General features: G+C 43.6%; 1 protein-coding gene across 11 annotated transcripts in view; it reads left to right on the top strand.

Moving 5' to 3' along the window:
* Positions 1-15,279, top strand: part of CDKL5 (cyclin dependent kinase like 5) — a 2,489,742-nt gene extending 2,474,463 nt beyond the window's left edge. For all 11 annotated transcript variants that reach the window (XM_069636841.1, XM_069636839.1, XM_069636845.1 and 8 more), the window contains one exon: positions 14,051-15,279. In XM_069636841.1, the coding sequence (XP_069492942.1) occupies positions 14,051-14,449 (399 nt within the window). In that variant the 3' untranslated portion in view covers positions 14,450-15,279. The remainder of the gene's footprint in view (positions 1-14,050) is intronic.
* The last annotated feature ends 12,568 nt before the right edge of the window (positions 15,280-27,847 follow it).

Genomic DNA, 27,847 nt, shown 5'->3' on the forward strand with positions numbered 1-27,847 from the left:
CGCTGCACTCTGGCAGTTAACATTTGGGAGTGGGCTCTGGTAAACGGCATGCACCTGGCAGTAATACACCTCCCGGGGGAGTCCATCCTGCAGGCGTCAGGCTCAGTAGGCTAGGTGCGGACAGCTACGAATGGCAGTTGAACAGACAATTCCTCCAGGGGATCTTCGACAGGTGGAGCCATCCTCGGGTGGATCTCTTCGCCACCTGGTACAATAGGAGGTGCCCCCAGTTTGCGTCCTGGCAGGGTCTCTCTGGGTGATGAAATGCAGATCCAGTGGAAGGACATGCATGCGTTTGCCTTCCCTCCGCCCCCCCTGGTCTACAGAGTAATCTGCAAGATCTGGGAGTCCCGGTGCCTTCATATCATCCTCATAGCTTCATGGTGGCCAGCAAGACCATAGTTCTCGGAACTACTCAGCCTGGCGGGTAAGGCTCTGGTGCACCTTCCCATGGTTCCGGGCACACCTACTCTCTCAGCAGGGGGGCACTGTCATCCACCCCACCCCCAGAAGTTAGCCCTTGCAGCTGGTTCCTGAACAAGTCACACTAAGGCATCTACATCTGTCGCAAGCTAACCTGGACATTATAGAGGTGGCTAGGAGCGATGCTACCAGGAGCCAGTACAAAAGTAAATGGACTAGGTTTTGTCACTGGGTGGAATCTACAGAGGTTGATCTGTTGACCTGCACATTGGACGACGTGCTATCCTTCTCTGCTCACCTCGCACACTCTGGGGTGCAGGTAGACACATGCTGCACCTATCTGGTGGCTATTGGAGCCTACAGGAACACGGAGGAGGAGGTATTTTCGTACGCTAATCCGGTGATTAAAAGACACTTGGCGGTCCTCACCAGACTTTATCCGCCCATCAAGAAACCACACCCAGTATGGGACCTAAACGTGGTCTTGGGCGCCCTGGCACATAAACCGTTCAAACCTGTGGCGTCTGCGGTCATCAGGCTAGTCACCATTAAAACGGCCCTCTTGGTGGGCCTTAGCTCAGCACGCCGGATCAGTGAAATCCAGGCGCTGGTGGCTTCAAAGCCTTATACTATTTTTCATAAGGACAAGGTGGTGCTTAGAACTAAGACTGCATTCTTACCCAGGGTTGTCTCCTTGTTTCACCTTAATGAGGAGATGGTGCTACCAATGTTCTTCGCGGACCCCAAGGATGACCCTCAGAGGGTATTGCACTGAAATGACCAAGAGCTATTGCAAAACAGATGCTCTGTCACCTTTGGTGGGTCAAAGCCTGGCTGTCAGGCCTCCGAGGCTACCATAGCAAGGTGGATGGTTACGGCCATCAAGGAGGCGTACAAGGGGCAGCACAAACCTCTCCCAGCAAATATGCACGCCGACGCGATCAGGGTTAGGGCCACAGTGGTTGCCTTCCAGAGGCACGTCCCATGGCAGGTTATCAGCAAGACGGCTACATCGGCTACACCCTCTGCCTTCTGTAAGCACTACTGCTTGGATGCCGGCTCTAGGTCATACGCAGCATTTGGTCAGGCAGTGTTAAGGAACATGTTTTCTTAAGAGAGCACCTCTCCACCCTGGGGCTGGGGCTACAATCCGTTGTATTCACCCATACAGTATGGAGGAAATGGGGACGGGACCTAGGAGTAATTACAAGTTATTCACCGTAGTGACTAATGTACTCCTAGTCCCCTTTCCTACATATGTCCCACCAACCTCCCCCTTAATAAAACTGGTGTCTTTAGGCAATGGTAATATTGTCGACGCGTCAAAGGGGACTGAGGAGTGGGGCCGGTGGGGGGAGTCAGTGGAGCGCATGCTGGCAGGGCTGCGCCCCCACGCTTCTAAATTTAAAGGGGAAGATGATTTTTCAGGTGAAAAAGGTTCTGTCTCCCATCCTTAGCGATGGACCACCATACAGTATGGAGGAAAGGGGACTATGGATTAGGAGTACGTTAGTCACTATGGTGAGTAACTTATGATATATCTCACTATCCCAGCCACTACACAGGCTTGTTTAATATGGGACCAAAATATTTGTACTTTGATACAAACCCAGAACATGTGGAACAAATCTGCCCCCTCTCCATCACATCAGAGGCAAGCCGATGTAACGCTTGCATTAAACCTAGACACCCTACTCTGGGTCATGTAAGTACGATGAAGCACATTAATTAGCAGAAATCTAAATCTTGCATTCCGGGAGACATTTTTAGGAAAAATCAATGCTTGGTTCCATTGATCATCAGTAACCGTCAAACCAACATCATTTTCCCAGTGTGCCCTCATTTGAGTGTCCCTGATGCTAGTTGCATTTAGCAAGTGTACATACCGTCTGCATACTGGTTTCCAGCCACAGTTCAAGTCATACAATAGAGCCAAAAGTCAATTTATCTCTAGTTTCTCAGGCCAATTCTTCCATTGATGTTTAGCCACCCTAACCAATCTCATGTATCATAGAAACTGGCCTACAGGTAAACCCTCCCGTAACAGCAGGCTCTCCAATTCCCTGAACTTTCCGTTCTCAAACATATCCCCCCCAGGTGGAGATAACCAGGTTTTCCAAGCATCTTGCTGCAGCTAAGTCAGATTTATCTTGGTTTATATCAACCAAGAGCGGGGCATGTAGTGAATACGGGTACCTTGTGCAGAGAAATTTTAGTGTTCTGGCCCATATTTGTTTGCTCAATTTCACAAGTAAAGGTTAGAGATTAATGTAATTCTCTGGGAGCCACAAGATCTCTTTGATCTGGGCAGGTTTCACCAACGTTTGGAGCAATAGCGATTCTAATGTAGATTCATCTGACAGCCATTTTACCACAAAGCTCAACTGCGCAGCTAAATAATGAAAAGTTTGGCGTGCGGATCACTATTTTATGCCGTCCAGTGCCCCACAAAAAGCTTCAAAGTAAGGTGTTGAAGAGTGCAAAAACAGCACTTTTATGTAGTGACGCACATTAGTGAAGGCATACAGCAACTTGGGTAGAATAATCATTTTAACAATAGCCACCCTGCCCATAAGGGAAAGCTGAAGTTTGGATAAAAAAAATCATAGATTTCTTCACACCGTCTACTACGGCAGCTGTATTATTCACGTGCATGTCCCTGGATGTGTGCATAATATATATACCTAAGTATTTAAGGGTATGTATCTTCCATTTTACGTTCAGAACAGGTAAAGTCCCCACCTCTCGCCCGTGGACTCCCACTAAGGGGAAACAACAAGATTTTTGTTTATTGAAAGAAATTCCAGACAGCCCCGCAAATTCATCTAGTACATCCAGTATGATAGGCAGATTATATTGAGGTTCACAGAGATACAACAAAATGTCATCAGCATATAATGATATGAAATGTCAGTTACCTCCCACCATAATACCAGCCAACCTCCAGGTATTCCTGACGTAAGCATACAGCCAGAGGTTCCACTCCAAGTATATATAGCATCAGGAAAGTGGACACCCCTGGCAGGTTCCCCTTTGTATAGCCCAGGACTGTGAAACCCTCCGGCCTGATTTCACCCTAGCCATCGGGGAAGAATAAAGTAATGTCATCCATCGGATAAAAGCATCTCCAAACCCAAAACTCTGCAGTGCTGCAAACCATCCATTCACAATACACCAAATCAAATGCTTTAACAGCATCAAGAGATACCACCACCAAGTTTTCTGGGTTGTCATTGGTTTGATCAATAATGTGTTACAATCTGTGAAGGTTTAAAGTGGTGTTGTGACCAGGAACAAAAATCCAGTTTGGTCTGGATGTATGAAAGAGCCGATATTGTTACTAAGGCGCATAGCCAAGGGCGATGGGAGTCATACCTATCAGTATATTTCCCGGGCTTGTGGATAGGAATAAGCAGCGTCTCCCGAATGCTGGCTGGGAGCATGCCCTTATTGTAAGACTCTTCAAAGACCTTCAGTGATGTCGGGGCCAAGATGGTACTATATATCTTATAACATTCGGCCGGTAAACCATCACTTCCTGGGGCCTTGTTAGTAGAAAGGAATATTATTGCTTCTCCCAATTCCTCCAATGTAAGGAGTTGATCTAGAAATATTCTTTGATGAACAGTGAGTTTTGGCCGTTGAATCTGTAATAGTGCCTCAGCATTTCAGCAAGGGCGGCCGATTGTCATATTTGTTCAATTGTGAATAGAATCTGGTAAACGCTTCATTAATAGCTGCTTGGGATCGCCACTGAGCTCCACATTCTTCATGTAGCAATGTAGTCAAAGTTCTCGGCTGCTCCCGTTTGCATAACCGTGCCAATATTTTATCAGATCTATCTCCTTCTATATGCATACGGGCTACCTGTGAAGCGTAGTCAAATTTGGACAGCGGGTCCCAAGCCTGTAAGCATTGAGATCAAACTTCATAGAGTTCCCTCTCAGTTGATTCTAGTCTAAAGTGTAATGTCTCTAGCATAGCTATCTTGTGTTACATGTTTTCCAGGTCTTTCCACAGTACCCTGCAAATACCTCCCGCTCCTGCAATAATCCCCCTCCCCTCACCACCACTTTCATAGTCTCCCAGAAAATACCCCAACTGTCAACACTTCCAATATTTTCCTGCCAGAAATTAACCAGGGTATCTCACAACTTGTCTCTGAAAAGTTCACCCAGGGTATCCACAGGCATATGCCTAGTTCAAATAGGGGGTCAGGGACCTTTATTTTCCCACACTATCACCAAAGGTGAATGATCCCATATTGTTCGGCCTGGGTACATTGCACAAATAAATTCTGTTAACTGCCAGGCACCAACAAAAAAAATTTCTATCCTAGAATGTAACTTATGAGAGGAGGAATAAAAGGATCCCCCTTGTCACCCGGGTCCAGGTCTGATAGTGCTGTGTTCAAGGTGCAGGTAGCCAAAGAAGTGCCATTACGGGGATGGAAAGTCCTGTCAAGTTTGGCTTCTCGTACACAATTCAAGTCACTCCCCCATATGAAAAAGGTGTCTCGTCTGTTTGCAATGCGGCTACATAGCATACGAAAATGGGCAGGTATCTGATGATTCAGAAAGTAAGAGTTCACAATACACACTTCTCTGTGGTCCAGATAACCTTTTAGGATCAAATATCTCCCTTCTTTATCTATGTCACTGTCCAACAATTGAAATGGTAACCTTCTGTCTATCCTTGTGAATACTCCTTGGGCAAATGTAGAATATGTGGCACCATAACCTATCCCTACCCAATGTTCAATCGCTTCTTGATCTGCTGCCATTAGATTAATTTCTTGGACCAACGCTATAGAAATGTTCTTACGTAGTAGGTAGGATTTAATCCTGTTCCTGCGCATGTTGGATCCCAAACCGCACACATTGCAACATACTCTAGGTTTTCCCTTCGTAGCCACCCTAGTTCCCATATGGATACTCCAATATCCACACATGATAGTCACAAGGAACCCCGTTTTCATGCCAAGGATCACTCTCCAATGTGTCGGATCAGCAAGTACATTAATATCGTTTAATGCATTTGATTGTTTTTCCCCAGCACAACTCTCATCACACAATAAATACATAGTGTAATCCATACAACAAAGTCAAAACAAAAACCAAATGACAATTCCCTACAGAAAGGTGTTAAACATCGCCCAACAGTACTATTCTGTTTCGGGAGTACCCGTACCAGAAGGGCCCTAGGGTCATTGGGTATTGAGCCATGGCACTGTGAACCAGGTTGTGCCCAGGTATCAACCAAGGAGGAGGGGTTAGGTGAGTCCTGCCAGCGGGTAGCAGAGCATTTCCCCGACTATTTATTAACTTTCAAGTTGCGGTTAGAATTCATATCAGAATAGCATTGTTCCAAACTTTCCAAACCAATGTTCCACAGGGCTCATGCAATACACATGGGTGAGAGAATGTTATTGTATAGCTTCCACAGTGTTCCTAAAGAGTAGTGCGTTCAGCATTCTGAGTATCAGAGTCACCTGTAACATGCAAATTGTTATGTTCGATCCGCATGGCTACTGCTTCTGGGCTGACAAAGAAAAGTGACCTGCCGTTGTGTAAGACTTTTAGTCTAGATGGGTTCATAAGCATATATTTTAGTCGTAGTTGTCAAAGTCTTGCTTTAATAGGCGCAAACCTATTTCTCGCTTTCTGCACGTTGGGCACATAGTCAGGTTATATAGCAATTTTTGACACACCTCATTGTATTTCGCCTCCTTCCTTGGAAAATTGTAGGATTACTTCTCTATCACTGAAATTCAAGATCCAAGCAATAATTGGTCCGGGATACGACCCCAGAGGGAAGAGGGGGTTCTTCTGCAGTGAGCAATGGGCTCGTTCAACTTCACATCTTTGAGATAATTTCTCAGGCCCAATATCCTGGAGCAAAAGATTTTCTATATAAGTAGTCGGGTCCGGTCCATCCGCACCTTTCAGAATGCCCACCACAAGCATGTTATTCCTGTGGGATCTACCTTCTGCATCTTCGGCTCTTATTTCCAGGGTGGCGTTGCACGCTTCTATCATCCTCATTCGCACCACAAGGCTCTCAGTCGTGGATGCAGTGTCCTTCAACAGTACCTCTGCAGTCGTGACCCTGTCAGCCAATGTCCGTACATCATGCCGAAGTAGTTGGACATCTATTTTTATCTCACAATTTTGGTCTCCATAGATGATCTAAGAGCAGCAATAGCAGCAAGTATGTTGTCCTCCTGCAGGTCTGATTGAGATGGTTGGGCACCCTGTGTCTCAACAGTTACTGTGGGGACAGGATCTTGTTGTTTAGCCTGATGTGCAAAAGATTCCATAATTGTGCCCCTGCTTCTGTCCTTAAGTTTAGTAGGTGACATATTGACAGATCGTGTATGGGCTGTAGGTTGCCCCAATCTCAGCAATATTTAAGGCACACATTAGTGAAATGTACAAACACAGGGCCAAATAAAGTATTCTAGAATGAGGCAATGGTGATAGGTTGTTAGTGGCAGTCCATCAGTGCCAATCCACAGTAAATCACGTCTACTGTGATCAGGCGCATATCAAGCACACAACTAATGGTAATGGCCCTTCTATGATCGCAGGAGAGGCTAAGTTAGATGACCAGGCCAGTTTCAAGGTACATAGTGTCCCACCATGAATTTTGCCATAAACTATACTGCAGTTCCTGATGAAGATGTGGGACCCTAAAGTTCTGGTGTGCCACAAAGCACCACTTTAGAATAGTCACAAATAGCTACAAGATTGTCAGCTGCGGGGTAGGGACAAACATCCCAACAGTAGCCAAGGTTAGGCAGGCCAGTACAGTTGCAGTGCAATTTAGCTGCGTTCAAGAAATTGCATAATAGGCACTTGCAAAAATCATAAATTCAGTGCATCAGATGTTAGCGCTGTAGCACTACAGGAGCGATTGCAGCACCTCCAGCTTCAGTAGGCGAGCTGATCACGTCTGCAGTAGCACTGCAGATAGAAGTTACTCACGGCTTACTTCTTATACAGTGAAGGCTCCAGTCCGTCAAGCAGTAGGGCTTTCACACTAGACTCCTCCCCTGAATCTGCATACAACATTAGGAGCAATTGCATAGAGTAATATACTTAAGTATCTATGATTAAGGATACGCTTGCAGCTCAGTGTATCATCAGGTTTGCATGCATGCAGTGGATCAGCCGTTTTAATGCAATTTAGCGGTCTCGCCTTACCCACCAATGTTAATAGCCTCTCCACATTGTTGAAAATACTCAGATTTGAAGTGGCATTCAATGCACAAGCAAACATCTGTTAACAGAGCGCCATTTGTGTCGACGCTGCATTTCAGTTGTTACAGCCAGATTCAATAGGCAGCTTCACAGTGCAAGCACACAGTCTTCCACGCCTATCAGGATCTTCGGTCCTGCTTCTCTGTCTCACCGAGGGGGATACTTTTAACTCGGGCCGCACATCTAATTGTGCTACGCCGGAGTTCCCAGCAGCTATCACTCCGGAGAACGCAACTTGTCTATGGGTTACTTCCTTCACTGCGCAATTCATTTGGCATTCACCATACATCTATCCCGACATCAGTTGCACCAGTGGTCGAGCCCCGCAGGGGAGCTACATCTCCCGGCCGTCATCTTGGGAGGCACAGAGTGCAGGCTTTAGCTTCAGGGAAAAAGGTTTTCCAGGCACCGATTTCGATTGGGATTGGGATTGAACAGGATACATAGGGGACCACTTCCCCTGACAAAATATACAAGTATGCACCAAAAATATAAACGGTAACAGCTGCAACAGGATCAATGCAGAGGATCTTGGCGGGAAATTCCAGTCAGCTACACCCTCACTGCATGAGCTCAGGCCACGCCCCCTCATTAGGCCCCTAAATGTCAGCACCTCTGTTATGCAGACACTGCACTGAAAAAGCTGGGACAGGGATCTGAAGCTTTCTTGCTACTCCCTAGGCGTCGACTATCTTAGACAATTAGTTTGCTCTCAATTGGTCATCAGAAGGAGGTTTTCCCTCTGTGCACAAAGCTCTGTGCCACCATAAACCGAGAGGGCCTCCCTCTTGTGGGATTTTATTCTGCCATGCAGTCAGGCCGTTACACCAGGGAATGAAGTGCACCATGCCCCTCCACCCCCCGTGTGAGGTGGGGGCTATAGAGTTTGTGGATCAGGCTGCCAGTACGCTTACAGCAGGACTAGTCGCTGCTCTCACCCATATTCCACAACATCTGGCGAGTAAATCAGGCAAGTTTGTGTGGGCAGGAGACCAAGGATGAAATTGAGAAAGACAGTTTCTTCACTGACCGACACACAGGCTGACCAACCACTTCTCCTGGCTCTGGTAGGGCCTTCGAAGGCAACAGCCTGGTGAGGACACACTCTGTGTTAAGGTCCATGTGGAGAAGGCTGCTACCAGAGGGTGGGCCTAAGCTCTGGTTTCACAGGAAAGAGGGCTGGGAGGAGCGCACTGGCCACTTTGGCAGTGGTTGGGAAATTAGGGCAGCTGTCCTTACCCTGTCTAGCAGGTGTCTAACCACTTCCATGACTCAAAATTACAGGAAATTCCCTGATGCTCGCAGGGCAGGCAGCCATCTTGGTCACATCTGCACACAATCTACCCAACAGGTATACTTCTAATATGCCCTTGTGTCTCTGCTCTAGCTCCTGCTCCATAAGCGAGAAGTACTTATTCACAACCAATGCCACGGCTGCCTATTTGCTAGCGGTTTCTGCAGTGTATTTATTCTTGCATTTAAAGTAATTCTGCCTTTTTGAAAGATGGCTTGTGTCTGTGCATGGGCATCTTCTGGAAACAAATAACTGTACTGTTATGTTATTGTTTAAAGCATGGGCCTAGCTCGAGGGCAGTAGAGCACTGTACAGAGTGTGGGTAGCCAGCATTTGGGCTGGCATATCCTAACAGTAGCACAGTACTGTTAGGTCTGCATGTGCATCCATTGGAATTAGTCGTTGGTCATGTTTTGTTGAAATAGCTATGTTTTCTGAGGTTTGGGAAATTGGATAATTTGGGGGGCATTCTAAACCGACACTGGCATCGAGTTCCAGTGGGCGGGTGCATGACAAGAGAAGGATTGTTTGTGATTCCTTTGCTTCCATCATGCTCGGGACCAGTGCTAGCCTGTGGGCTATAGACATTGAATTCCTCCTCTGTATACGTACCTGCTTAAGTGGCATATAATACCACTCACTGAGTTGTGCCAAATGTTCTCTGTATTATGTACTAATTGCCATCGACTAGATCTTTACATTATTCATCAATTTCTTTCTGTTAAGTTGGAATAGAGGCAGGACAAAACCAAATGGGTATATTTAAGAGACCAATTTGTTGGAAGTACTTTAGCTCACTGCCCTGTGTTTACTTCTTAAACTAAAGAAATCTTTGTCATTACATTGGAATGTTAGTGGTTAGATTGTGGTCAGTGGGATAGGCAGAGTGAGTATTACCACTGATACAGCACCCACTCCTGCCAAACAGCCTTCCAACATTTGGGACTCTATTGACCTTTTTATGTCACTCACAGTTTATGCTTTTATTGCTGTGCTTGCCGTTGACTCCAAGTGTTCTCCTGTTTAGGTATCATGGTTGCTGGCATGTTGTTTCTGCTTCTGCCTTTCCACTTGCTCGGTTACACTTGGGATGCACCCACCACAACCCCTTTCATTCAGTTCATAGTGCTTTGAGTACAGGCGTGAAGTTGAATACACAGTGAGAGATTAATGGAATGGTGCGTTAGGGTGCTTGTACTGGATTTCAATTTACTATTTTCGTAGAGACTGCTTGAACATAGAGGATACTCTTGTGGAGCTTGCACTTTTGACGATGCAATAATGGTGTTACAGGCACCAGCGGTTGCCTATAATGGGTGTTCATTGGTGGGATGTGCCCTCTGTCATAACATCACAGTGCTTCTCAACTGTCTGTCCCTGTTTGAAAGTGGCCCTTTAGTAAAATAAGCATTGCCAAAGCCAGCAACTTTGGCTTTTGTGTAAGCATGGGACAGGCATTTGCCAGGCACTACCATAATGGTACTACCTGGTCATCGGATGGCAACAGCTCGACAATGATGTCATTGCCTGGGCATATAATAGCAATGCCTAAACACAAGTAAAAACGGTTGGCTTTGTTAATGCTTGTTTTTAACAAAACTTCAGTGCAGGGAACTGATATATAAATCAAATGGCTGAAGACACACTCGATTAAGACAATTTTATTTCACCAGCAGCAATTTTATTGTTTAAATTGTGCAATTAAGTATCAATAGACTGCTTAGGTATATCAATTGCAGGACACGGTTGATGTTACTGCTTGAAAGAGCTATCTCAAAGAGATCCGAGGAGGATGCGTTTTGGATGGGGAGTGGAAGGTAGTTGGCGGGAATGGCCGTATGGATTAGCATGGCCATTGGTAGTCAGTGTGTGGATAATTAATCTAACAACACCCAAACGCTTTGTCACCCTCCTTACATCTTATCTCCTTCCTAGCTGTACTCTGATGCAATAGTTTCGGGTTGAACCAAAAAGAAACCATTTTAGTTGTGGTTACCCATATCTGGGTCGTTGCATCATCAAGAATCACCCGAATTAGAACTCTGGGCCGGTGGCACCGTCAGTCAGTCTGTCTGCCTGGGAGAACAGGCTGTATTCTCCAATACAAGCCGAAGTTCCCGAGCAGCCTGAGTGCTGCATGTTCTTGCCCATTGCCTCCATTACATGGCTCCCACACCAGCTTCCAACCGCACCCTCTTTAGCGCTCGTGATTCAAAGACGGAGTGCTCAAGGCTCTCATCTAATTAAAAGTGCAAACAAAAGAAATTACCTGATGTATCTGCAATATGGTTCACAGATATCTGGGCCTGTATTTTCTTTTCGCACAGGAGAAATAGCAACGGTTTTACGAGAGGTTGGGGTAATTCCTGCTGTAAATGAGGAGTTACAAAATGTTGTCATTGGTTCGGACAGAGTGACTGTGGTCCTTTACAAGCATTCCTGGACGTGGGGCAACCTGTCTGCCAGATGCTTCTCATTTTTTAGTCCTTTAAAAGGGTTCTCAGGTGTGATTAAGTTAAACTCTCTAAAGGTAGGGGTTGGGCGAGGGTAGGTGTTAATGTGAGTTGATCTTTTCTGAAGTTTGGTGATGCTTTGTATTTTAGTAATGTCATCCTAATATTGCTAATATGATGGTTCTGACAGTTTGGGTTGGTTACTGATTCGATGGGGCTGTGTTTGCTTGTTTAAAATCTCAAACTTGTCTGGGCAGATTTTGCATGCTATTTTGTCATTATTACTTGATCTGGATAGCGTCCATTTATGCTCTAGTTTGCATTAATCTTTTTTAAGGGGGAGTATTCCTCTTCAAATAACTTTTCTATTTTCATGGATCATGCATTTGGCGAATAATGGCCAGTGGCTTAATTTCTTTGTTCACATCCTGTAATAAGGCTGAGAGGTTGTTTAGCTAAGTGAGGTAGTTCTTGGGAGGAGGAGAAGTTTGTTTTCGTTTAACAAAAAAAAAAGTATTTGTCTTATCTGCAGGGGTGTTAGGTTTGTAAAAGATCCAGGGCTATGCTAATGTCAGGACAGTCGGGCCTAGCTGGCTTTCTGGTTGTAGCCGCTGAGGTTCTATCCGGGGACACAACCAAAAGAGCCAGGGCTATGCCCCCCTAAGCCATCCCCCCCAGCAATGTCTCTGCTTATCTGGATTCAATGTTTTGGGTTCTGCGTTTTGGTTTGTGAGGATTAGTTTGGAGGGGTTCATTCTTTCACATGTAAACTGTGGTGGGTAACCAGGACAGCTTTTCATGAGTCATCTGATTTAGAATAATCCCAAAGGAGTAAATGTTGTTGAGGGTACGCCTGTCTTCATAATTGGGGTTGTCTATGCAGGGGCTGAAATTGAAGTTGTTTGTGATCTGTTTAAATGAGATGGCTATTTTCGACATTAAGCCAGAGAGCCTGCATCTCTATGCCATCATGTTTAGAATCAAATTTGGGTAAATCCAAACTCCTGGCCATTTCAAATAATTAAGCTCATTTCACTCGAAAGTTGCATGGCCTTCTCCTGAACAATGGACCAAGATGGACCTCAGGTGTATTCCCGTACCTGGGCAATTGGGATTTCAGTAGTGTTTTGAATAGTTGCTAGCAAGTCTGCCAATTCATGTACAAAAAAGAAAGTCTGCGTAGGAAACTCGTGGGTGATGTACCACAGTAATATTCTCAGAGGAGTTCTCGCTGATGTAGATTTTGCAAACATTTTTTTCAAAACTGAGGAGGGGGTTCTGTCCTTCCTGGTTACTCTGTCTCTGTCGGTATCGAGGGGCAACTCCACAACCACTTATTAGTCCTTTTTGTGGCCAGTACTTCATTGCCTGTAGGTAGAAAGGAATTGATAGCTTTTAAGAAATTGTCTGTGAACCATTTTTCTTTGATTCATAATAGGTCTAAATGTAATTATTCCATACACTGGTAGATGTACTTATGTGTTGTGTAGATTACTACGATTACCATTATTGTTCTTCGGTGGAGGTCTCCAGACAGTGTAGTCAATTGTTGAGTGTGTTGATTTTCTCGATTGGTTGTGCTTGGGCTGTTTAGTGGATCATGTTATCGTTTGAGGTTAGCATTATCTTTCAGAAATTTAATTAGATTAGGAAGGATCCTGTCAAGGGTCGCAAGCATAGACTTTTTTGCCTGAAACATGATGATTCCTTTTTTGTAAATATGAAAACTGTTGTTTTTGTTTGGGATCATTTTAGTTTCCCACTTTGAGCCGGCATTTCAAGGTTCAGACTTGAGGTCAAAGGACATTTTTAGGGTCATCTCCCAATTTCTGAGGTGGTTGTTGAAGAGGATAATATCTATGCACCACAGCACATTTGTTTTGCCCCATTTGTGGTTGGCGTAAAGGGTACCTGGGTTACACTGAAGGCAATTCTTTAAAGTTATGTAGTTGAAATAGCCAATGATGTTGGGGTTCATCTATTCATAGCAAAAGCAAAATGACAAATGGGTATCTTAGAAAGCCTGAAGGGTAGGGCGGAGTATTGGTAGGGTGCCCGCTACCAACAGTGGTATGGACTACCAAGGTTATCTTAATATGTGCTGCGTTTTTGGTCACGCTTTGTCAATTTGTGTGGGTGAGAATACATGTTAAAAGCTAGATAATAACTAGATGATTCTACTTATTAACTTGTTTGAGTACTATCACATCGCTTACCTTGGGCTCTTAATTTGGGTTGCAGGCTGTTACCGTCAAGGTACGAAGCCGTCAAATTTATTAATGCCTCAGTAAGGCTTTTTAGTTTTTGCAGAGTGGGGATAGTGTGGGGGATAATTTAGAAAGAAGATTCTGCCCTTGTTTGATCGAAAGTCCTAAGTGCACCGTAGATCTTCACGCAAGGCCTGTACTGGACACTCTTCTGCTATCAACGTTCATAGGTTCCAGCCACAGTCAGGGAGGAATATACTGGCTGTATATGTTTTGGCTAGTATTTGTTAAAGTAATAGTACAGCCATTCCGATTGTCCACTTGACCTATTTAATATTTTCCTCAATGATATAGATGAATAGTAAGAAACAACATGAGACGTAATCTGTATGCATTCTTATTTGTTTCTAGAGCCAGCCTTTAAAGTCTCTTCGGAAATTCCTGCATCTCTCCTCATCCAACCACTCTGTGCCACCCCCTGACCCGCGCTTTCAACAGTTACCAAGCCAACCTTCCAAAAGCAACTACACAGAGGGCCGCATTCACTCCATGGGTCAGACTTCCAGCAGCACTAGCAGTGGTGGCCTCCTTCGCCAGCAGGAACCCCAGGCAAAAACCAGACAAGGTCTTCAGCTGCCGGGCCAGATTGAAACAGTTTGGCATGTCTCTCCAGTAAACCGGGGTGCTACTGATGGCAACCCCTATCCAGATCCACTGGCTTCTAAACCGGGACAGAATGGTCACACGTTTAACAGAACCAACAGATCGCGAATGCCAAATCTGAATGATTTAAAAGAGACAGCCTTGTAACTGCACTCCTGAAGAATCTTCAACGTACATGGGAATGTGAGCAATGATGTTCCTGAGGTGCAGATGGGAAATGGCAACTAACAAAACTGTTTAGAAACAGTTTTGTGTGTGCAATAGAAATATGTTGGTGGTGTACTTTGCTGCCGCAAATAATGGAAGCTAGCCAAATTAAATATGGGGACATATTGACTGCCTGTCGACAGAAAGAACATAAGCTATTGGACATATGTGCAATTGTAAAAGAAAAAATCGTGCTACTTTTAAGCAAAATACACAAAATTATATGCTTAAATAAATGCTGGTATTGCTTGGCACTGTTTGGGATTAAAAGACAGCAACACTACCATGAGAGACCAATGCCCTTATGATCATTCTTGCTGCCTATTCAGAATAGTGGGGTTTGTGTGATGCAAGTGTATCCCTGTCTAAGGGTTTAAAATTCAATTTTATGTCTTAAATTTGTTTTTTAAGCTTCCATATTTGATAGTTTTTGTAATATTTATTTATGATGGACTAATATTGTACTGTTCTGATCATATCTTTTATGTTCCAATGTAAAGTTAATTTGAGCTGTTTGAAACATTGTGAAGCAGTGCAACAGCTGAAGTAGTTTCGATACAAACTAACAGTATAACATTTATATATTGCACCAGGAGTACTTTATTCTATATACATAAATATATATATATGCTAAATAACTGTTTGTTTTATAAATATACTCATTTAAAAAAAAAGTATTGTTATGACACTATCTGCCATATTTTTATACATTTGTGATATAAAGTGCAGTATTATACTTCTAATAAAAGGCAGTCAAATTGTGGACAAAAGCGTGGCTGTAACATTATGAACCTTTTGTAGTTATAAAGACTAAAAGTACTAAGGGTATTCTTATTGGGAGAAAACAAAATAAAATCCTTGTTTGCAATGTTTAAAATACTCAAAATTGCCAAGGTTATGTGAAAAATGTGGTATCTCAAATTATAAGCGATGTGAGATATGGACCATATTGCCGACAATACAATAAAACCGCTCCATAGCCAGAGCGTACTAACAGATTTCTTCATTTTATGAAGTCTTGTGTGGTGCAAACCAAAGAAATCAGGCCTGACATGAATGTGCAATGCCAAAGTTGTACAGATACACCAGGAGTTGTTTGCACACCCTGGTGTGTTTGTTGTGTGGTATTGTACCTTTATATTGGTGGCACCTAGAGCTTGTGATAAATGGGACCTTTGTGTTTCAGACCGCCACTGTTCATGTTGTCGCTTGCCACAGTTGCTGCCTATATCAAAAAGGTTAGAGAACACACGTGGATTACTCAATTCCATTTATCACTGGCATGATCAATGTCCTTTACATACATTCTAAAGGGTTCTCTGTTATTTCGGCGCAGTATTTTTCATCGCAGGTTTTTTCATCGCCGTTTTTTTTTCTCGAAAAACTCGTTTTTTTGTTGTTTTTTTAGGGGTTACCCCCCAAAGTCCCCCCTTTTTTTTATTCCCTTACACCCACAACCATATATTTAATTTTTTAACCCCCCCCAAAAAAAAACGATGAGTTTTTTTTCGAAATAAAAACGCCCATGAAAAAACACGCGATGAAAAATACCGCGGTGAAATGCGTGTATACCATTCTAAAGATAGCAGTGGAAGGGGGGTCCTAAAGTTAAGGCATAAGGCATAGGACAGAAATGCACAGTACCAGTCTTCCAGGGAAAAAAACAGGGGGGGCAAGTGGGCTCAAAGATCACGAATATATAAATGCTCTTCCACACGGCTGTTTGGGTATGAAAAGTAGTAAAATGGAGGCAATCCATGCAGTTGCGTATCAGTGAACTAGGATCGCAGGGGATCTGTTGTTTTTGGATTATTCAGATTATCAATGAGTGACATAATCTTAACTGAATCATAACTGTAATGATAGGCTTCCTGAAATCCTACACTGGTTTTCAAACTCGAGTTGTGTATCATTGGTGTAAGCCAATAGAATCGGTGTAGTGTAGAATTTGAAGGGAGGATGAACTCTGCAAGCAGAGATTCTTCCAGATAAACACAAGCATGAGAAATAAGCAAGACTACTGATGAAGGGGCTTCTTCACTTGAAAACGATTTAGTATTGTTTCAGTTTTCCTGACATGGTAGCCTCCAGGTTATTTTTCTTGTACACTAAAACATTTAGAAGATCAACGCTGCTTTTTCCTAATTGCATAAAAAAAGGTTAAACACTATGATTTACTGCAACTAGTGGACCAGTCTGCACAAAAAGCCACATGTAAAAGCAGTTGATCAATTGTCTTCATTCCTGTTGACTGATTGTTAGCCTGCACCCTACAAGTTATGTCGACTCTGGGTGTGTCCTTATTGATTGGCTATTAGTGGCTGTTTCATCTTTAGGATTTTCTAGGCTGCGGTATAGATTTGATTCAATCATAAGCTGCCTTTTTTTAGTTAGTGAATACAAAGCTGCCAGCTTGGCCACACTCACTTATTCCTGGATGTGTATAGCTGGCCACACTTTGAAGTCTAGGACTTAAAGATTCAACTTCCCAGTAAGCATAGTTAAACAATTTCAAGCATGAAAAATGTAGATGACAAAATGGGACATAACTTGGTTAAGGGTGACACTCCTGACACAGAGTGAGTTTGCAGCTTTGTGGAATGCTGCTTTTTTTCCACAGAATGTTAAGTGACAGAAATATTTGAATGCAGAATCCTTTTAATGTAGAATCTATTAGTGTTGGCGAACCCCAGAGAGAAGGGTGGAGGGTGCAGTTCATCTTTGTTTTTACATTTTAAGACCTTTTTTTTTCATAACTTAATGTGTTTTTATTTTTAAGGGATTTTGTGCTATACATGCAGCAGCAGTAGTAGTGTTTTGCTCATAGTACATATCAATAAAAAATAGCCAAAAAGAAAATGCAAAACAAGTTTCCTCAAATCGACAACAGATTGTTTTTGATACGCTCTTTGTCAATGCTTTGTTGTTGTGCAAGCCCTGTAGACATTTTGTGCTGCCAATGGGGACGAGACAATTATAAAGAAGTAGACATTTCTACATTCAGTGTCACCCAGTGTTTCAGATTTACCCTATAAATACAGACCTAAAATGTATTTCTTGTTTTAAAGAATGTCCTAATTTTCCAAAACCCTTTCAGATAAAATATACGTATGTAACTACTTCTATATTTCTATACATATAAAATGTATGTAAAAGGATATTTCACATAGGTGTATACTATCAAATTTATAGTATTTGTTAATTTTGTTCACAAGTATACACAAAATAATATTGGGGTACATTAACTGTTCCTTATTTTTCTATTTAATTACAAATGTTTTGTTTCAGTAGACCAAGCTACTCAGCTGAAAATAAATTACAAAATGTTTTTTTCTGATCGGAGTGCCATCTACTGTATAATAGGGGGGCATGTTGATGAGTTCCTCTTTGGTGCTTTCACATAAGGAACTACACTGCACAGGTATTTTATTAGCATATTCTACATTTTGGATGCCTGATCATTTTTCGGAATATCATCTTGTTAAACTTAAAGCTATATGAATATCGCTTGTCCTTTGAAAATCTTGGCACAGTTGCTTGATTGTATATGTTTTAATTATATATTGGATTATTTATTTTGGTTACTCTGTAATTAATGTCCTCCGAGAAATACCATGACCATTGTAATACAGAAAAGTGCAAAGCATCTTGACAACAGTGCATTGAAAGATCCTGTACCTTTTATCAAAGTATCCCCTCAGATTGGCACATCCTGTGCAGATCTTCACTTCCATATGCAGCTATTTCTGGTGTCTTCAGTTATGCAAATTATTCAGACACAATTGTAGATTCAAAGTACTATGTACTGTATGCTGACTCTTGTGGGTCACTAGTTAGAATTGGAAGTTATGATTTGAGCAGGCTGGGAATCTCCTTTGAATCACTTGCCTTGCATACTGCTTAGAATCGGGTGGAGAAGCTCACAGGGTATGCACTGAAACATCACAGAATACTCAACCTGCGGCCCTGTGTGCCATGCCAATGCCACAGGACCTCCTCAGTGATTTTGGACATTATTAGACTTGGTTGCTCATGTATTCACAGGCATTGGTGGTCATCTTGGTTGCCTTTCGTACAGCAGAGGATCCTGTGCACTTACAAGACAGTCATGTTTTCCAAATTGCATTTCATGTATTTTTTTATATAAGCAATAACCAACATATAACATTACAACAACCGTCCCAATAACATTTGAAAAAACTCAAAAATCATAGACACCCCAGAATATTGCACAGCGTTGATAAAGGTTTCTAAACACTAATTCCGTTCTCTCCATACATCTTGTCACCCATCATAATCTTTAGTATAATCCATATACAATCACAGACAAATCATGCAATATTTGTAATGGGGAAAACTGTGCTGGTCCCACTACTCACTCCTATCTACAACAATATCCGTCATGATTATGCAGATAGAAGATGTCACATTGCATACATTCTTTTATAATCGGGGAAAAAAAACAAATAAAAGTAACAGTTTTGTCTCTTATCTAAACTGTGGGCTTCATTACAAGTATGCCAGTCTGGTAACAACGGTGCTGGTAAGCCTTCACGGCACCGTTGCTACCGGACCAGCACAATACGAGTCTGCGGGAGGGTGCCGTCCCGCCCGCCAGGTCAGACCTGGTGGGCGGAACGGCACACGCCCGCTGACTTTCAGTTATTAACGTTGCCGGTGCTTCCGTCATCCCCATGCCCATTGAGTCCTATTGGACTCAAATGGGGTTTTAACAATTTACCAGTGCCTGACTTCCCGGATCGCCGGGGGGGGGTCGTGATCCCCCGGTGATTCCGGCAAGCCAGGCGCCGGTAAATATGCAAGTCCGGAGGCAACCCACCGACAGCACGGCAGAGTTACAGCCAGAGTTGTAATGAGGCCCTATATCTTGTAAGGCTTGAGTGATGAACTATGTGACATGTTCACCATCTATTTGCATAATCATAAAATTGTTAAACATTTCAGCATATCTCTTTTGCAGTCTCCCACTCCTCCCCCACCTCCTTCTGTTCACCTTGACTTTGTTCCCTGCAACATTATACTAAAAACGGATTCCACTCTTGTTCCAGATTGTTTTGGGAGATTTATTCAAAATCAACACCAGGCTCTCCATTTCAAATGTTTCCTTACCCTTAAGCAGCTATACCCCTTGGGTCAGAACAGCGGCTTGCTTCCATATGGACATCAAACACATGATCGCTTTGAGCTGCACATTTTGTGCCCACCAATGTGGTAAATATTACCAGGAATAGGACTGGCCATCTTTGAATCCCCTCCAGTTCCATATTTCTGCAACCCCGCCAGACATGCCATTTTGTTCCTTCTTCCTCACAACCTCTCCAACACAGACACATCCTCAACCACTAACGAGCCACAATGACCAACTTGAAGAACACCAACAACCCTGCTCATTCAAGTCCAAACCGTGCAACACCACATCCAGAAATGCCAGACTCCGAGCCAGACTTGCTAAAATATATGAACCTCTCGCTAGAACGTTGACCTCGTCCAACCGTAGCAAGCCTACACCTAATAGTGACAGAAAAACTTCACAGCCCTAACCTCAAAACACAGAATGTACGCATGCACTCCCCTGCCATGACCCAAGAAAAGATACACACACCTCCATCCACCACCCCTCACCTTAAAGGTGCTTTACTTAACGCCAGATCCATGATTGCTCATGCCATTGAGATTGCTGATCTCATTCAGACCGAAAACCTTGACTTCTTGGCCATTACGGAATCCTGGCTTCATGCCGCTGCAGGACCTGCCATCATGTTAGCAATCCCTAATGGTTACACCATCCTAAAATCAGACCGAAGCGAAGCCCGTGTAGGAGGCATAGCCCTCATTGTCAAATCCAACCTATCTACCAGGATAGTCCCAGCTAATGACACTAAATCCTGTGAAAGCCTAACAGCCAAATTAGCTATTAACAACTCCCAAACCCACACCATCCACTTGATTTATAGACCCCCAGGCCCTATCGGAACCTTCGAGGAGGACATCTCCACCACTCTGTCTCATAACCTAAAAAATTAATCCCAGGCAATCCTCTTAGGGGACATTAACTTGGGCTTCAATGACCAAAACGACCCACATGCAAATAGAGTGGTTAACCTACTCTCTGAACTAGGCTTCTCACAAAGAGTACCTTACCCTACCCATAACAAAGGCAGAATACTTGATTGGGTGGCAGACCACAATTGCAACGCCTCCATCCTATCGATCTCCCCCCAAATCTGGACAGACCACCACCTTATAACATTTGCTCTAGAAATGGACAGACCTACTCCTACCTTAGCCCAGCCAGCTCCGTCCATCCCGACAAGGAATAAGAGAAACATCACCCCAGATAACCTACTCCCGCTCATCCTCCCTACACTCAACTCACTACCAGACAACCTGGACCCCGAAGCTCTAGTGAATGAGTATAACAAAATCATGGCTTCTGCACTGGACTCAATTGCACCACTCAAAATGAGATAAAGCAAACCTAAAGCCCACCTCAACTCCTGCTACACCCCCTACCTGAAAGCACCAAAAAAAGACAATCTGAGGTCGCATGGAAACTACAACCTTCTGAAGAAAATAAAATCACTCTGAGGGATATATCTACCCTCTACAAAAAGGAAATACTGTCAGCAAAACGAGAAACCTATAACACTAGAATAGCCCAAGCCAACTCTAGCATGAAGGAATTCTTTATCATCCTAAAGGAAATAGAATCTCCTATCCCAGCGCCAGACAATTGTGTCAAAGACAAACTATGGTGCACCAATATTCAGCTAGCCTTAGCTAACAAAGTGTCAACTCTCCAATCTAAAATTGACAAGAAAAAAGCCTCACTCAGCCTGGATACAAATCCTAAAATGTCTATCACCCCCCCTAAAAATAACACTGACACTCCTCGCTTCAAGTTCTCCAAAGTTTCTATTATTGAGACTGAAAAATCATTCTGTCACTCAAACCATCAAACTGTCAGGGGGACCAATGTCCAGCCCAACTGATAAAGGATGCAGCCAGTGACCTGGCTCCCTTTATCTCAAAACTCATTAACGCTTCATTCACAACAGGATCTATACCGAGCAACTTAAAAGAATCTTGGGTTCTCCCACTGCTCAAAAAACAGACGCTAGACCCAGCCATACCCACGAATTACCATCCAATCACCATTGTGCCATTCTTCCTAAAAATTATAGATAAAGTGGCGTACTCACAAATTCAGAAACACCTTGAAACCAACAACCTGCTGGGAGCACGGCAGTCTGGCTTCCGTCCCCAGCACGGGACCGAAACAGCCCTTTTAGATCTAAAAGCACAAATTGATGAGCTAAGGGATCAAGGAAAACCAGCCTTACTCCTCCTTCTGGACTTCAGCTGCATTTGACCTTGTTGACCACAATGTCCTTTGTAGGCATTTGGACATGGCGGCGCACTTCTCTGAAGAAGCCACAGGCTGAATCCAATCCATCCTCAATAATAGGACCATGAGAGTCTTCTCCACTACCGCAGCAGCAGACTCCATCCCCATTACATGAGGCGTGCCCCAGGGATCTTGCGTTTCTCCTACACTCTACAACATCTTCACGAAGCCCCTTTTCTATGATCTGGACCTTCTTGGTATCACCTACACTAACTATGCAGATGATACTCAGATTCTTGGTGAACAGGGTGTATCATCATCCTGGCATGGATGGCCACTCATGGACTATGCCTGAATGATGACAAAACTGAAATCATTATCCTTTACACACCCGCTACCCTCAAAAAACTGGGCCCTAACTACTCCTCCTTTAACATAGATAATAACCAAATCACAACCGCTCACGCGGTAACAACTCTGGGTTTCTACCTGGACTCTACCCTCTCTTTCAACAAGCAGGTGAACGTGATGGCTTCTGCCACCGCCTACACCTGCAAATTGATAAGAGCAGGCAAACCCTTCCTGTCCAACAATAGCTGCATCACACTGGCGAGAGCGCTCGTGTTATCAAAGTTGGACTATTGCAACTCGCTCTATATTGGGGCCAACAAGGAAGCTATGAAAATAATTCAAATCTTACAGAATAACGCGCTTAGAGCAGCATTAGGCATTCCCAGGAGAACCCACATCACCGAACTTAGAAGGGCCAACAACTGGCTTTCTACTCAGGAGAAAATCCAGCTAAAAGTGGCCTCACCTGTTTACAAATGCCTAAACAATGCCGCACCATGCTACCTCTCTGCGAGATTCACGAGAACTAAACCAACAAGACTCACCAGATCCGTTAACTCTAACAACATATCAACACCCAGATTTAAATTGTCCAGAGTCGGTGGCTGTAGCTTCCAGGTTAAAGCAGCTCAACTTTGGAACTCCCTACCACCCACCCTGTGGACAAACCAACCTTACTTCACCTTCCGACACAACCTTACAAGGTGGATTAAAGACGCAGATAAATAGACTACCATCTTGCCTGGACTTATCCTGCGTCTCTCTCCACTTCTGCATTTTGCACACACCTACTACCTAGCAGTTACTGCCTGCTTAAGTAGAACTGTAAATACGTGCACCAGCACTCCTGCCTGTTGTGTATATTGTGTATATATATTCTTTGTAAATTTCTGTTTTCTTTCTGCCATGTGTTTTTCCTGTAACTAAGCTGTAAATTGTCTTATAAAATGCGCCCGGTTACCCCTGGGTCTGGTGCGCAATACAAGTAATAAAAACAAACAAACAAACAAAAACAAACAAATGGGGTTGGAGTTACAGAACAAACTTGTTAGTATCTTTAGGGGGATACTGTCATTTGTGTAATAGTTTGACCCATTTGCAGTTTACATCGGCATGCTATAGACGTTTTTCTTGCTTTCACACAAAGAAAATACCAACCGGCATCTGATATATTAAACCTGGGTCCCTTTTCCAACGACTCCTCACCCAATGTGAATCTTTTTTTCCCCCATCAAAATCCCTTTGCTATATAATCAAAATAACAGCTGTCTTGAGCTAGCCTGGACTTTTTCAACTAGAGATAGTTCTCTACTAAGATCTGCTGACCACCCTGGGCCAATAATCACTCTCTCTTTAGTTCAGAATGTAAGAACAAAGGGTAAAGGACCGGACCTAAAACAGACACTCTTGGGCCCAGCACACAGCCCAAGGGAACAAGCAATTGCACGGACTCTGCCATCAGGGTCCCAGCTGCCTCACTCTGGCTCTCTGGAGACATGGCACCCCAGCCATGCTGCAGCCCTCCTCTCACACCAGCCAGCCTCACTGCACGCTGCTCTCCTCCAGATCATCCTTCCTGCAGCTCCCATCTTCGTGGCTTCTCTGGTCCAACATGCTTCACCAGCTCGCTCAACAATCTCTGTAAAACCACACCTTTTATAGTGAAATAAAAAGTCAAGTGGAGTCAGGTGTAAATGGTCACTATTAAATGCCTGACCCTGCCTGATTCTATTAGTGGGACAACTAGAGTTATATCTAGGGCAGGTTGCCCTTACATTCCTCATGTTATTCCTATGGGTCATCTTTACTGATCTTAGTTGACACTTCCTCGTCTCAATATTTGTTGGAAATGTGGTGAGATTGGAGTTACCCCATAAAGGCTGAGGGAGAGTAGGTTGGGGTATTTCTAGCACTGGGGAACATCATGTCTCAGGCTTGGGTATCCTTCCAATCCCTGGTAACCCTCCACTCGGATGATCCTCACTCGCTGTCCACCACGAGGGTCGGGATCAGAAAGTGATGGCCCTTACCTGGCCACCTGAATGGAAGATCCTGAGGAAGAGGGTGGGGTAATAGGGTTCTCACACTTTTCAGAAAAGAGGAACTAAGAGGCACCATTACCCAGATTATATCAAAAAATGTAACCTAGTTACAACAAAGGAGGCCATAAATGAGGTATTCTATGACTATAACGTGAACTTATACAAAAGCTGGGGCCCATGGAACGCTGAAGATACAATTCCGGTGCTGGAAGCAAGCCCATTTACCAAAACTAGATATAGCAACCATAGAGGCAATGGAAGGGCCAATAAAGGAAGGTGAATTAAGAGCAGCGATTGATTCTCTTGGGAATGGGAAAACGCCGAGCGAGGATGGCCCCCCTCACCCAAAATAATTTTATAAAACGTATGCAGATTTACTGGCTCCATATTGAAACTGCTCTATGAGTCCACCTTCCAATCCGAACTCCTATCAGAGTTCATGAGAAAGGCAAGTATAGTGATACTGTTAAAGCCCAGGAAGGATCCACAGCATTGTGAGTCATACCGCCCGATCTTGCTTTTAAACGTGCATTTGAAAATATTGGGCAAGTTGGTGGCCAACAGATTATTAAAACAGACCTTGTGCTTGGTTCACCAAGACCAGTGTGGTTTTGTATGGGGAAGGAACACTACTATGAACTTACAATGTCTCCAACATGTTATAGAGCCGTACGGAACAAGATGGAGAAACTGGTGCTAGCTGCGTGGATGCTGTCAAAGCCTCAGTAGAATGGCACTGGCTCTTCCACATAACTATCTTTGGGCTAGGCCCAACTATGTTGAGGTGGATATGACTATTATACCATGATCTGATGGCAAGGGTGAAGACAGGTAGGGAGATTTCTCCCAGATGGCGCTAGAGAGAGGCGCATATCAAGGATGCCCGATCTCCTATCCTATTTGCATTGATACAAGAACACCTAGCAAGCATATTAAGGGAACAATTCAAAGACATATGAATAACAGTGGATGGCCAACCACATGTGATATATTTTTATGAAGATAATGCTCTTCTATATGTAAGAAAACCCAAAGTTACATATTCCATACATGCTGGAAATGTTGGAACAAATAGGGATGTTGTCTGGGTTCCAAATCAACATGGAAAAGTCGATAGTTTCTCAAGGGGAAAATACAGAGGCACCTGCCGGAGGAGGGATTACGATGGGAATCGGAATCGTTTAGATATTTGGGTATACAAGTCCACCACACTATGAGGGACACTTTCCAATACAACATAGGTAGAGCATTGACTGGTCTGGAAAATAGTATGGAATTCTGGAAAAAATTACCCCTCTCCCTAATTTGCAGGCTAGCAATATGAAAATGAATCGTCCTACCCAGGTTGCTGTACTTGTTCAACAACATCCCGTACATGATCAGGCTCCCCCGCCCCCTTTTCAAAATAATTGACGGAAAGATGACTGAATTTCTCTGAGCAGGGGGTCGTTGTCGGACGACACTTTAAACACTACGAAGAGGGTAAAATACTGGAGGGCTCGCCCCTGTGGATTTTGAACTATATTTTCTAGCCGCTCAGTTACAACATGCGACCATGTAGGATGCCAGAGACTCTGGACCAGATAGATCTCTTATTGGGGCAACTGACCAGCACTACACAGGAATGGAAATGCTTTGGAGAGAAGCTGGGAAATACCAGTAATCTTGCATAACAGGGGTGGTCCAACAAACATGTAAAAGAACATGCACCAAACTAAAAATAGGGGTTGGATATAGCCCTAATATACCCTTGAGAGTGGATGCCAAAATAGCTGAATTATAGGTGATATTGGGGAAATTAGATGCACCCAGGCAGGGTTTCAGACAATGGGGGACCTGTTTGAAGGGGGAAATCTACTAACATTTATAGAATGGGCACAGAAATTCCAGGTGCCCGAGGGTAGTCCCTAAACTTTGCACGGCTGGTTAAAACTGTGGTGGGCAAATGGTGCTCTATACCAGAAGAACCCCCCCACATCCCAATTCTTCATACTATATTTGTTTTATTATTTATAGCGGGCGCCAGACCCGAGGGTATCAGGGCACAGAAAAAGGCAAGAGAATTGTCAACTTGGTTACAGTGCTGTACATATATATACAATAGGGCGGTAGTCATAGGTATGTGCAACAGTAGAAAAAAATGTGAAATAATATACAGGTGGAGATAATATACAAAAATAATATACAGGTGGAGATAATATACAGCATTTGAGACAGGATATGACGTGCAGAGCAATGGCTGACTATGTACAATGTAGGCTGGTCATGGAAGTCAGTTGGTGGATCATTATAGGTCAATGGTCTTTTTCTTTAAATCAATTAATGATGTTCCATCAGAAGTGAGGGTAGGTTTGGTTTGTTCTTAGGGCAGGCGGTAAGGAATTCCACAGCTGGGCTGCTTTGATTGGGAAGCTGCACCCTCCTGTGCTGACCACATCCACAGCAAAACATGCAACATCGAGACTATATCCATCACGGCAGGATAGCGTCACCTTACCTCAATTGAAGGTGTAGGAAAAATGGAAAAGGGACATGTCGGAGACACTCGAGGAGAAGGCATGCTCCAAGATCTGCTCACCTTGATAAGGTGTTGAGAAACACCTGTTTAAAACTTATTCAATTTAACATTTTCCAGCGGGTCTACATGACCCCTCAGAAAATACATATGATAAACCAAGACAACACACATAGAAGCCCCGAGATGTAAGGAGGAGTCCGCTGGCTTTCAGAATGCCCAATAATAGGGAATTTCTGTCAAGCAGTGGTCCTCAAAGTAAATAGCTTATTGGAAAGTGTGAGACCGGCATGGTATGATATCAAGAAATCAAGACATGATACAGACAACAGATTGTGAATTCAACCCAATCTTTAGTAAGTAGTAGGATGGGTGTAATGCCTTACATACCCTATCGCTATGGTGGAGATTTCCCTACCTAAAGAAACTAATTAAAGTCTATGTCTTTAAGTCCAAATCAAAAAGTCTGTGTCAAAACATATGCTTGCCCTCACATCTAATCCAAAATGTAGTGTAGGATTATTCTAACTCAATAGTGTTCAGCACAAAATCTGGAGCAGCCTCTAGCTCCCTTCCCCAAGTTCAGGTTACAGTTCCAACAATTATGGGTTTCAAATGTTCTGTCAGGACTTGGGCTTCTCTTCCACAAGTTTGAACCATACTCGGTTCCAGTATACAAAGTTTCAAAGGACTTCAGCGTTCCCTTCCCCAAGCTTCAAGCACTGGATCACAAAACAATGTTCCAAAGGAGCTCGGAGTTCCCTGCCCCAAGCTTCAAGTACTGGTTCACCAAAGCCACTTCACAATGTCCAGCGCTATCTTGTTTCAGGTTTCTGTTCACAATTCTCCTGGATTTCTTGGGTCTTCCTGGTCTAGGTGCAGTTGACGGGCCGCACGGCCCACCCATTTAAGCTCACGCAACTAGTTATCCTTGCCCCAGCTTTCTGCCACCTTGACTTAGATTGGTTTGGCAGTTCACAACCAACTCGGAAGCTCACAAGTTCATAGATTAATGATTTCTCTTTCTTTGCACTTCCTTGGTTCTCTTTTCCAAATTCCCT

This window comes from Ambystoma mexicanum, chromosome 7p (genome assembly GCF_040938575.1).
Source record: "Ambystoma mexicanum isolate Mex_15411 chromosome 7p, UKY_AmexF1_1, whole genome shotgun sequence".
Classification (NCBI taxonomy): domain Eukaryota; kingdom Metazoa; phylum Chordata; class Amphibia; order Caudata; family Ambystomatidae; genus Ambystoma; species Ambystoma mexicanum.